The 12,558-nt window shown below is 42.5% G+C and overlaps 2 protein-coding genes across 2 annotated transcripts; one reads left to right on the top strand and one right to left on the bottom strand.

The window, feature by feature from the left end:
• Nucleotides 1-945: 945 nt before the first annotated feature.
• On the bottom strand, nt 946-2,182 carry AIMP1 (aaRS-interacting multifunctional protein 1). The gene is made up of 2 exons (XM_065221850.1): nt 2,128-2,182; nt 946-2,053 (listed from the first exon to the last, which is right to left on the bottom strand). Exon 2 carries the CDS (start codon nt 2,041-2,043, stop codon nt 1,021-1,023), a length of 1,023 nt encoding a protein of 340 aa, XP_065077922.1. The 5' UTR covers nt 2,044-2,053; nt 2,128-2,182; the 3' UTR covers nt 946-1,020.
• A 6,917-nt stretch (nt 2,183-9,099) lies between these two features.
• On the top strand, nt 9,100-12,374 carry Ttc7 (tetratricopeptide repeat domain 7). Its single transcript, XM_065221849.1, has 6 exons — nt 9,100-9,333; nt 9,406-9,685; nt 9,747-11,248; nt 11,369-11,607; nt 11,675-11,871; nt 11,928-12,374. Exons 1-6 carry the CDS (start codon nt 9,207-9,209, stop codon nt 12,058-12,060), a joined length of 2,478 nt encoding a protein of 825 aa, XP_065077921.1. The 5' UTR covers nt 9,100-9,206; the 3' UTR covers nt 12,061-12,374.
• The last annotated feature ends 184 nt before the right edge of the window (nt 12,375-12,558 follow it).

Below are 12,558 nucleotides of genomic sequence, written 5' to 3'. Positions count from 1 at the left end.
ATCTGTGTGCCATCCACGCCAAGCGTGTCACTATCATGTCGAAGGACATCCAGCTGGCTCGTCGTATTCGTGGAGAACGCGCTTAATTACCCCGTCGAAATCTTAACAAAAACCGCCACCACAATAATTCAAGAGAGTTGTAGTGAACTTTTAAAATTTTAATTCGCTCGTTCCGTTCTAGTCCAGATTAAGTAACGAAGTAGAACGTGTACGGGGGTTTGTTTTCGAGATTTTGAAAACTAACACAGCGGGGCCGGTATATGATTTGGAAATAAATTTCACTTTATTTTCATGTAGCATCAAAGTGAAAAGGTCTTTGCCCAATCCACTAAAAAATAACATATATATATACAATTTTTTTAAATTTAAATATTTATTTAAAATTGCTAATAATGCATTAGTAGATATATGAATATTTTATGGTACTTTCTAAGTAAATTTTATTATGTTTTCAAGATTCTCGTAGCATCATCCATTGTTAAGAATTTAAAAATTATTTTTCGAGATAAAATATGGCTCTGCGAAGATTCAACTTTCGATATTCAAGTGTCGGAAAGGCATTAGAAAATTAATCGTTAAACTCTTTCTTGATAATGCTGATAATACTTGATGATACTTGATAATACCCCCGTATGTTGCCGAAAGACGTTATCCAACGTCAAAACAATTTCATTTTACTAGTATTTCTATCAAAATTACTATGCATTTTGAGCAAGCATAGTAATCATAGTAAATCTGTTAACATTCATAGTAGATTTAACAGTAATAAGCGTGCTTATATTGATAATAAGTGTGTTCTCCAAAATAGTATTCCTAGCTATAGTATTTGTTTCAGTGTAGGCAGGCAAAGGTTTAAAAGCAGCCCAGTTAGCGAGTAAGTACTGTCTGTTCCCTTCTTTCCTAAATAATGATAATTTTCGGTATCGAGAAATGCAGTCTGCTTGCTATATTTCAAAACGCCTTATGCTTATATTTGCAACTACGAAAATGAACCGAAACGCAAATCAATTAATCACCCCCTTATTTCACCTGAACATTCTTCAACGTCTGCGACAAGACTCGTCCCTTGCCCGGAACAAAGAACTCCCCTTCCTTGTAGCATGCAATCAACTGTTCGTTGGTGTGCAAATCGGGTGCTACGGTTTCAAAGATCTTCTTCTTCGGGTTCATAAGAGCATCCGCTTCCCGAGGATAACCCTCGACATGAACCAAGTCTCCCGGAACAGATCCAATCGGCGGTGCCAGCACTTCGACTTTGTCCGGCGTGGAAGCACACATTACCATTCCTTCCGACAGGATTCCTCGCATCTTAGCCGGTTTCAGATTGCACAGAACCACCACCATTCGGTTCTGCATTTCTTCGATCGGGACAAACTTCACCAGACCGGAAATGATCGTTCGTGGATTCGCCTCACCCACATCGATCTTCTCCAAATACAACGCGTCCGCATCCGGGTGGCGTGAGACCTCCACTATCTTTCCCACTCGCATATCTAAACGACCGACGTCGATTGGAGCCTCTTGGACTGCTGCTGGCGCTACACCCTTTCCTTCCCCAGCGGGCTTTTCCTTCTTGGGTTTCTTCTCCTTCTGTGGCTTGTCTCCAGGCATCTGGATCTGTTTTTTACCATTTTGCATCTCCAGTTCATTCGGCTTCTGAAGGGCAGCTTCCCCTTGCTCTTGAACTGCTGCTGGCGCTACACCCTTTCCTTCCCCAGCGGGCTTTTCCTTCTGTGCCTTGTCTCCAGGCATCGGGATCTGTTTTTTCCCATTCTGCGTCTCCAGCTCAATCAGCTTCTGAAGGGCAGCTTCCACTTGCTGCCGCAGGACATCGTTCTCAACCTTCAGTTTCTCGACAAGACGGCTGGCCTTTTCGTTTTTCAGGGCGTTGAACTCCTGCTTCAGCGATTCCAGCAGCTCTTCGGCGGCTGTGTTGCTGGACATGACCCGCTCGAGGGCACTCATTCTTACAGGCAAACGGCGACTCAGGAAGGATTCGTTCAAAACTACACTGATTGCTCGTCCGCAACGGGCGTAGAACATCCAGGAGCAACTGGAATAGGACGAAATGTAGCAATTTTATACGTATTTCGAGCGGAAAATGGCAAATTTGTATCAAAAAATTACCCCAGAACTTTCGAATGAACAGCAAAACGGGCAACGTGGTGAAATTTGACTGTCAGAATTTGATTTTGTTTTCGTTCTCCCTTTGTTTTGTGCGCGAGAAGTGGGTTTCGGCCATTTGGTCGAAGCTGGTGGTCACGCAAATTAACTGGTCGTTTTTAAACAGGCCAGCGATCTCAATTAATCACACTCAAATATATTACTAATCTAAAATAGTATAAAATTTAAGCTTTATTTGATTTAGCTGTGTATACTTATTAATAATAGAGAATAAAAAATTTCTTTATTTATACATGACAACGAATAACGTGTCAAAATTCATATTCGTGCTTATCAAGTCAGCAAAATGCCACACTGTTGACTTTCGCCTTGATCCAAAAAGTTTCACTTATTTATCTGCATTTAATTGACGAAAATAAAACTTTCAGTAAGTATATTATACATTATTTATTAAAAAAAGTGCATTGATTTTAGAATTTTTATTTCTAACTTGGCGATCTATATTGGACTTAGTAGAATGACCACCAGAATAGAAAAGGTATTTGTCTGTTTGTATTTTAGTTCAGTTTTAAATGGATTGTAATTAAATTTTGTTCTCATCCTTTTAGATCATCACGAAAAAAAAAGCTTCCTAAAATGCAATATATCGAATTGACCAACTTTCCAGCGCTCCGGGAAGTACGCCCAATGATGGGAACAAGATTGCACAACCGAATGATGTGCACTTTCTCCAATGTCTTCGTTGATCGTACGGTCCAGCACCGTACATGAACCTAGTCGTCTACAGTTCCTGAAATCGGATCAACTTGATAAGGCACATCATGCGTATTTTTACTAGTCAAGTTCTCAGCCAACGCTCCAACTAAAGAACAAAACGAATGCTATTTATTTGTAGATGCACTCTGAATAATAAAAATGACAAAATAATTTTCACTGCAAATAAATTCTATACTTAACCCAAATTGTAACAAAAACATCGCTGCTAGCAGTTCATTCAATAAATCTTCTTTAAACATGGCATGTATAAAGTTCAAGTATACACATTCTCGTATAAACCATTTTTATGCTAAGTGTTTATATTCTCTCTTTATACCAAGCTATGCGTCGTTCAGGAGAGTTGCAATTTAGTGTAACTTTTATCTATTTAAATTTGAAAACCTTTTAAGTGCATATCGTCCGGCCATTTTCCACAGAGATGGTGCTGTTCCGCTGGTAGGAAGTGATAAAAATCCCCATATAGAAATTAAGAGAAGTGGGAATAATTCGTTTTCGGTTCATATTCAGGTAAAAAAGTGAACGACAACCTAAAGAAATCAGTCAGGGACTTTGTCGTTCAGTTTTTCCCGGAAATTAGTGTTAAACAAGCTACGATTAAATAAACATGATTTTTTCCCATACAGTATTGTCTGCTTTACTACCAGTCCCCAGAGAGCCAAAAACTACAAATTTGAGAGAGAAAATTTGCTCTCACTAGTTCAATCTCTCAACATGCCATGTATTTTGATGACATTCTATTTGTGATTTCCCTATCACAGACTACAAAATAGAGTTCCTGACACTGCAAAACATGTCTGGTACCTCTATATATGCATTTTGATTAACATCTGAAGTCTCTCATTTTTTACATATTTTGCACAAAAGATACTTTCTGCCCCACCCCATTCATAAAAATCGGAGGGAAATTCTGTGCTATTTTGTGTGCAGAATGTGTAAAAAAGGAGAGACTTCGGATGTTAATCTAAATGCAAATATAGAGGTAACAGACGTGTTTTGCATTGCACTGTCGTTTGTGAACAATTGACCACTTTGTCAAGCAGTTTTAGCGATTTCACAAAACTGGACCAACTAATTTCAATTGTTTTTATGAAACGCACAAATGTTGGCTACTTTTCTCGTGGTTCTAGAAGAAAAAATATCAAAACAATGTTTTATTTCAAAGTTCGAGTGTGCCTCTCGTATGGACTATCAACCAACCTTGACAAATTTAAGAGGTAGCGGAAATGTGCCAAAACCCCCACCACCGGGATTTAAGCCCTGTAATTTTAACAAGGACTTTCCGCCAGTTCCGGGATCATCTAAAACCCCAGATATCGCATTTTTTCAACCAGAAGAACAGCTGAAAAATCAACAAGAACATGCTCCCATGTTCACGTTTTCTGGAATTGTGGAGAGCATCTTCTATATATTCAACGTCTCTTACTCAACGAGGAACATTATTAATTTAGTGCTTCCAATTGTGAAAACACTTTTGAAGCAACTAGCTTCCAGGTGGTCCTTCCTTGCATCGATCATATCCTTTGATAGATAATTCTCCAAATGAGGTCGGAGATATGATCTCAATCCTGCAGTGGAACTGTAGAAGTCTTATACCAAAACTTGACGCATTCAAATTTTTAGTTCACTCCCTCACTTTGTGATGCATTTGCTCTTTGTGAAACATGGCTCTCTTCAGACACAACTCTCCCTTTCCACGATTTTAACATTATTCGCCTTGATCGATGTAGATCGAGATTTGTATGGAGGGGTGCTTCTCGGGATCATAAAATTCCATTCCTTTTATAGAATCGATCTACGTTCCAGGACAGGCATTGGAGTAGTCGCATGTCAGGTAAATGTTCGAGGTGAAAGCCTCATTATTGCCTCAGTATATCTTCCTCCGAGAACTGCGTTTTCTCGCCAAGGTTTCTCAGATATCTGCTCAGTTTAACCTGAGCCTCGGTTGATATTAGGAGATTTTAACTCCCACGGTATAGGCTGGGGGGAACTGTACGATTACAACCGCTCAACGCTGATATACGACCTTTGCGATAGCTTCAATACGACAATTCTAAACACTGGGGAAGTAACACGAGTAGCCAAACCTCCAGCAAGAGAAAGTAGATTAGACCTCTTCCTCTGTTCGAGTTCACTATCGTTGGGTTGCTCGTGGAAAGTAATCCAAGATCCCTACGGTAGTGACAACTTGCCAATCAAAATTTCTATTACCAATGGTTCATCTTCCACTCGCTCGGTTGACATCGTGTACACTTCCTCCAGTGGATGAGTACTCCTTTCTCGCGCGTCTAATCAGCGATTGTGCGGTGCAAGCACAGACGAAACGTGTTCCGGGTGTTTCCATTCGCAAGCGACCTCCCACCCCGTGGTGGGATAAGGATTGCATCGACGCGAACAGCGAGAAGTCCGCCGCGTTTAAACGCTTCCGCAAACACGGTAAAGTCGAGGATTTCGAGTGGTACATTGACCTTGAGAAAACGTCTGGAATGTCGGCAGGAGAATGCGAACCGCGTCATCACTGGTTAACGAAGACAAGGAGTACTCAGACAGTTGGATATTCAGCCTCGCGCGGAAAGTTTGTCCAGATTAGGTGTCAGTTCAAACCAACGTTCGTGATCGTCCGGCGGGTAGTAACGAAATAGATTCCCCGTTTTCGATGGTGGAATTTTCACTTGCTCTCCTCTCATGTAACAACTCAGCACCAGGAATGGATAGAATCAAGTTCAACTTGCTTAAAAAACTCCCGGACGTCGCGAAGAAACGCTGGTTGAACTTATTCAATCAATTTCTGGAGCACAAGAATCCGAGTTATCCACATCCCTCAGGGCCCGAGGAAAACAACCTATGCGGCCCGTTAGAGACATCTTGGTGAACCGAGATCTCGACTATTGCAATTTAATTTATGAGTTTTCAAAACGGATCGATCTGAGGATTTAGTAGTTAATGTCATCTTGTGTTTTCTAAAGTTGCTAGGTTTCCATCGGTGTACAGCCATGTTCGTCTTTTTCTCCAGTATGTCGCTTAGTTCTAGATCAAGAGCACATTGCTTGAAAAAACCTTGTGTTCTCAATCCCTACCCTGCCATCCGTTTGTTACAATTTTTTACCCCTAACCTCGAGATAGCCGTGAGTAATCGGCCCCCGCTTTACTAACGTTAGTTTTAAGTAATTTTGTAACCCAAACGATGAAAATAGGCTCCGCAAAGCTATGGCAAATGAGCCTGGAAAAATAAACACATCGAAAAAAATGAGGGGTTCATGGATTTTCCTATGTTTCGAGGGGTGCATTGATTAGCTTGGGACTGAATATAGTACCAGAGCTGAGCCAAAAAAGATGAGCACGTTTCTTCGGGACCTACTAGTCTTAGAGTTACCTGTAGGGTGTAACCATAGAGCTAACTCTGGTTTGCTCTGGAATCTGATCTAATTTGGGCCAAATCTAGATTTTGTAGGGCGTATAGTTTTGAAATCTGACCATTTAAATGACGAAACGAAAACAATGAAAGAAGGAATTAAATGGATGCAATATTTAAATTACGGGAATGACCTTGATTTATACCAGTTCATTGAAGTTTTTACTATTTTCTGAAATGATTGTGGCGATGGCTTTCTGCAAGAGACTTTTCGATTTGCAAATGCAATTGACTGTCAAACTTTCATAGCGAATCAAAACAAACATAATGTAGTGCTGGAATCTATACTAGAATGGGATACGTTAATCGGTTTGCTTGGGACCAATAGGCTAGTCAAGTAGTGTTGTGCATAATTGAAGAACGTTCTCGAATCACCCAAGACGATGCAAAGAAGTAAAAATTCAAAGTCAAATATAAACAGCTGTTCTGTTTATCATCCCTTCTGCTTAGCCAGGTTCAATGAATACGAGAGCATGGAAAATGACACAAAGTTCTAGGTCAATGTTATGTAACAAGAGAACGCATAAGCGGTACGCTCTCGTTTGCACCATAGGATTTACCCAACGGGTGCACGCAGCATAACACAAAGCAATAAAACTCAGCATAGGGAAACTATACGCTTGCACCAGTTTGGCTTAGGTATAAGCGCTGCGTAGGAGTCAAGTGCATCCTAGACGTATGCATACATACGAGATTATTCTGGAAGGATTGCGTTGGTCCCAAAATGCCTCACATGATCTTGAAAGAGAACGATGGATAAGTTTAGATAAGGAATACTTTCTGTCTCTTTCGTTCTAATCAACATTACGTTAGGAAGATCTTAGCAGGAGACAAATCTTTCTAGGCTCAAACCCCTATATATAAGGCAAATTTTCTACTTAATAAATCAAATGTTTTCGTTAGTCTTAAAACGTCTGTCGATCTGTTAAGATCCGAATTCCTTCCAGCCAGTACCTTCATCAGGTTTTAAACCGAGGGGGACAACTCTATCTACGATGCAAAAAAGATTATGTTTTGCCGTGGCTAGCTGCGCGCACGCTGAGTAGATAGAAAGAAGATTGATGATGATTCTGAAGATTTCCTGCAAAAAATTGATGAGCGATGCAAGTAGATGCGACAAATGAAAGAAGATTGTTCGAAGATTGATTCGCTAGTGTGAGATTTGTTGACCATCTAAACTTGAGATTTAGATGTGTCGCCCCCCTCGTTTTAAACTAAGATTACTGATGAGACCAGAATCTCTTATTTCTCGATGAACATTTCAAATAGTCCTATCTGCTTTGATCGATTCTCTTCATCGATTTTCTCTTTCGTTAATAACTAAGCTGCAAAACCTTTCTCTGTTGTATTTGACGTTTTGTACGCTACATAAGAACCTCCTTTATCAAACTATGTGGTAGAATTAGCGCAAAATCTGTTTGCATGGCAGTGGTTATGAAAAGAGAAAGTCGATGAAGAGAATCGATCAAAGCAGATAGGACCATTTGAAATGTTCATCGAGATTTAGTGAGAAGTTCAGTCCTCAGTCTACAATCAAAGTCCAAACACCTGATGCTAAAGGCACTCCTTTTCTTTCTATCAAATTCTGAACCACGCTATTGTAACAGTCTCTTAATTTAGTAGAGTAGCTGTCGTCTTGAACAGTTTTTTGATAGAATCGAGAAAAAAGGCACTCGCACCAGCAGTCCCCGCAGGGCAATTGACAAATCCAAGTTTCAATCGGCCACCGTGGCGCTGCAATCGCAGCGGTGATAAGTCTGAAATAATGTGTCAAACTGAATACATTTTTGAAATTTCAACCAAAAAACTATTATTTTGTATTTATTCTAGCGAGTTTCAGTGGGAGTCAAAACATGATCCGAGCAAAAAAGTAGTACTCGTAATAATGGTATATAATTCTGAATTTTATCGTGCTTTGTTTCGAAAATATCTTCCAAATAAACAAACATCATCCAGATCACCCGATTCGTCCACCGACTAAATCTCGAGAAATCTATTGCCACTTAAAAATTAATTTCAGTCGGTGTATTAATCAGCAGATTAAATCGTTTTTCGTCTGGTGCTACACCGAGCAATCGGCCTATTTAATAGTTTTTAGTTGATTGATTTAGTCGGTCAACTTTGTCTGTTGTTTAATCGGCAGATGATTTCAAACCTTAACATGTTTTCTGTAATTTAACTGTCTTCAAGTAGCTTTTTATTAAGGAACAATGCATTACAAAATAATTTTATGCATTTTGTACAAGGTTCATCCATGCTGACAAGAAATTTGCATGAAATTACATTGAAATTAAACAATTTTGCAAACAATCAATGAAATTGTCAAGGGCTGTCACAGACTTATCACCGTCGGTTAGTGCTTATTCCTGCCACCAGGCGCGCAGGAGTTTAAGTTGGATTTCTCAATGGCGTACCATCCAAACCGTTCGGCGTGGTAAGTAAACCTTCGCGTGATTAAATAAAGCTCGGGACAGTTTGTTTTAACTCCTCTGCCATCCGTGCCGAACAAGTAGTGAGCCAATTTAAAATCGTTAGTTTCGTATTGATTGTTGGTTTTAGTATCAATACCTAATTTTAGGTAAAATTAAAACCTAATTTTAGGTAATCTTATCTAAGCGTGTAGAAAAGTACCACAAAAAGGCCAAATAATCTCCAACACCATCATTTCGACTGACAAGCCTTCTAATGATGAAGGTCACGAAGATTGAAAGCAAAACAGAGGGACCGATAAATCGAGAACGCAAAAGCAAAACAGCCAACACTCGCAAGTCCCACATAATCGAGCCAGAGGGTGTTTTGTAATAGCGCAAATTCGCAGTGAAGTGAAAAATTAAATTTCCACTCAATCGTAAGCTTATTTTGCTGACAAAAGTGCATCCGCGTGCTGCCCGCCACGATGACCGGACGGAATCGTAACCAGGTGACGAAGCTGGAGACCACTATAGAGCAGTGTCGCGGCGAAGGTAAATGGCAGAGGGTGATCGAGCTGGCCGACGAACTCAAGTCGGGCTATCCGCAAGTCGGTGAGTCACGGATGGATGGAGGAGGTCAATAATTCATTTGGTGTCGCTTATGATTGTTTGTTTTTGTCGCAGAGAGTTTGGCCAACTTCCTGATGGGAGAGGGCAAGCTGGAAAGCTACCTGGAGGAGTATCCACCGATTGAGGATTATGTTTTGAAGGCCAGACTGGGGCTGACGGATGCCAAACGGTATCTGAATTCGGTGATTGGAGAAAGCGGCAAGAAGGCGGGGATTGCTTTGGACGCGCACCTGCTGTTGGCAAAGCTGTTCTTCGCCTGTGGACAGTACGATGAGTCGTTGCAGAGTTTTGTGCTGGCCGAGTTGAATACCCTCTCGGAGAAGCATCTGTCGCCGTGAGTAGATTTTGGAATCGGTTTGTATGGGGGGAAGTTGATGTTGGATTTGTTTTTTTAGGCGGAGTATTAGAATTCTGGCGGAGTCGTACGCGATTAAGGGGATGTGTCTGGAAAAGAAAAGCTCGAAGGCACCGTCGAAGTTCAAGCAAGCCGAGCAGGATTCGGAGATGATAACGTGCTTTGAGCGTGCGGCTGATTTGGGCATTCTGTATCTTCAAGGACAACAGCATCAGCAGCAAATGGATGGGACTAATCAGGTTGAGGTTCGCCGGATGGGCGCGGTTCTCGAGACTGGACTGCAACGGGCACCGATCGTGCTGATCAAGACAGGGAAGCTGCAGAACGCCATCGATCGGTACAGGGTGATGTTGAATGCCGTAGAGACGAAGGCAACCCAAACGTTTAGGCAAACGCTGGCGAGACAGCTGGCAGAAGTGCTGCTGAGGGGTGTTTCCGGTACGATTTATACACCACCGACGAGCCTGACGGCGGCAAAGAATGCTGCCAAGGGCAAGAGTTTTTGGGAACCGAAGAAGTATGCTTCCAGACAGCAGTTCATTCCAAGGAATCAACACGAGGAAACCATTCTGCTGCTGTTGATTGCGGAAGCTCTGGCAGTGAGGGATGCCGTGCTTTCGCAGAGTCCGGAGTTCAAGGAAGCGAGGATTCATTCGCTGGGGAATGTCACTGCCGTGTACGATCTGATGACCTTGGCGACAGTGCGTTGGAACCAGGTGGGACTGCTGCACGATTCCCTGGAGAAGGCGTTGAAGTTCGCTTTCGGGGAGAGTCACGTTTGGAAGCAGTACGCTGTGTGTCTGATTTCCATGGGAAGGTACAAGCACGCGGTTTGTGCACTGAAAGAGCATTCAAAACTAGAGCCCCATGACAGCTTGAGCTGTTTGATGGCAGCTAGATTGTGCTACGAACATCTGGATCAGATTAAGGAAGGTTTGGCCTTTGCCGAGCAAGCTTTGAGCAAAGAAATGAAAGGATTGAAACGATCTCGAGCTCAGTTGTACGTTGGCATAGGTCTGCAGCAGGTCGCAGTGTCTGCAACGCTCGTTTCAGAAAAGGATCGCTACAATAAGCTGGCGTTTGAAGCCCTGGATAGAGCCGTTCTTCAGGATCCACACGATCACCTGTCGGAGTACTACCTTGCTTGCCAGCATGCTTTGAACTACAACATCACGGAGGCGCTTCTCCATACCACCAACGCCCTGTCGCTTCGAGCAGAGCACGCTTCCAGTTTACATCTATTCGGCCTTCTGCTAACGGCCAATCGTCGTCCGAAGGAAGCTCTGGCCGTCGTTCAGGATGCCACCGAAGAATTCCCGGACAATCTCAACCTACTGCACGTAAAAGCCCACTTGGAACTGTACCTGAAGGACGTCGATACGGCCCTGGAAACGGTTCAGCAGATGCTGTCCATCTGGCGGGAGGTGTACGAAGTGCAGCTCGCCAATGCCGGCAGTGGAACGGAACACGAGAACGAGAAATACTCCGACACGAGAAGTGTCCTGCAGATGCAAACCTCGCAGATGTCCGACAAGGACTCCAGTAAGTAGTTTTGTCCTGTTTATTTCCGGCTGGGACTGGAATGTTAAAGATAACCCACCAGAAGCTTTTATTTTGCACATATCTCCCTCTGAATAGTTCCTCTCGTATAACCCATTTCAGATTCGATCCACGCCGCTTCGCTGGCTGCTTCCCGCATTGAGCACGCCCTCAGTGAAGCCGCCAGTTCGCTGAGTTCGTTCAATCCCCGTCCCGGACCGCAGAAGGCGTGGATGATGCAGTTCAAAATCTGGCTGCTGCTGGCTGACGTCTATCTGGCCATCGAGCAGCCCAACGAAGCGATCAACTGCATCCAGGAGGCGAGTCTGATCAATCCCGTGTCCCATCAGGTCATGTACATGGTAGGTTCAAGAGTTTACACGATCGAAATCTAGACTATTGACCGCAGTCGTATTGTATCCATCACAGCGTGGTTTGATCCACATCTACCAGCAGCAGTGGGCTGATGCGAAGCAGTGCTTCCTGAATGCCGTCTCGGCTAATCCGTACCACACGGATGCTTTGCGAGCTCTGGGTGAAGCTCACCTAACGCTCGGAGAGCCACGACTGGCGGAGAAGACCCTGAAGGATGCCGCTCGGATCGATCCCAACTGTCCGAAGATTTGGTAAGATCTAGCAAGCTTTAGGTTGCGGCGCGTCTAACGAATATTCTCTTCGACAGGTTCCTGCTGGGTCGCGTGATGGAAAGCCTGGGTGACTACACGGCTTCTGCCGATTGTATGGCCACCGCCCTGCAGCTTGAACCGTCCTGTCCGGTGCTGCCGTTTACGTCAATTGCATTGGTGTTTGAATAAATGCGCGCGTTAATCGTTGACTAATTCTAGATGCTCTGAGTGGGTAAGGGCTGGAAGCAGGATTACGAATCAAATGTTAAGGGCAGTAATCGTGGGGAACAGTTATCATAGTTACTACACTTGTGTTATTTGTCATCACTAATTGTTAAGGAATCAAGGTATCATTAGAAACAGTACCTTTTACATTTTCACTATATTTATTCAACTTCTGTGATTGTTGGTTTATCGTATTTAGTGGCAATTTAGTGTTAGGTGTGTGCATTTATCAACTAGGACGAAATGTATTAAATGGGAGCATATTAACGGAAAATATACTATATCATTACCAAGATAAAGGGACGTGTTGATTTTGCGATAAAAGAAATTTCCGATTCTTGAGAGCACTGATGGGTTACTTTGGTTAGAGTCGGTGTATAATTATAAAAAAAAAATGATTATACACCGACTCTAACTTTGGTAAGTTTCAAATCAAAGCTCAAAAAATCTACACGGCCAACA

This window comes from Ochlerotatus camptorhynchus, unplaced genomic scaffold, assembly GCF_037179485.1.
Source record: "Ochlerotatus camptorhynchus isolate MF236.1 unplaced genomic scaffold, CSIRO-AGI_Acam_v1.1 ptg000150l, whole genome shotgun sequence".
NCBI classification, from domain to species: domain Eukaryota; kingdom Metazoa; phylum Arthropoda; class Insecta; order Diptera; family Culicidae; genus Ochlerotatus; species Ochlerotatus camptorhynchus.
This window is presented reverse-complemented; position numbering and strand designations above follow the sequence as displayed.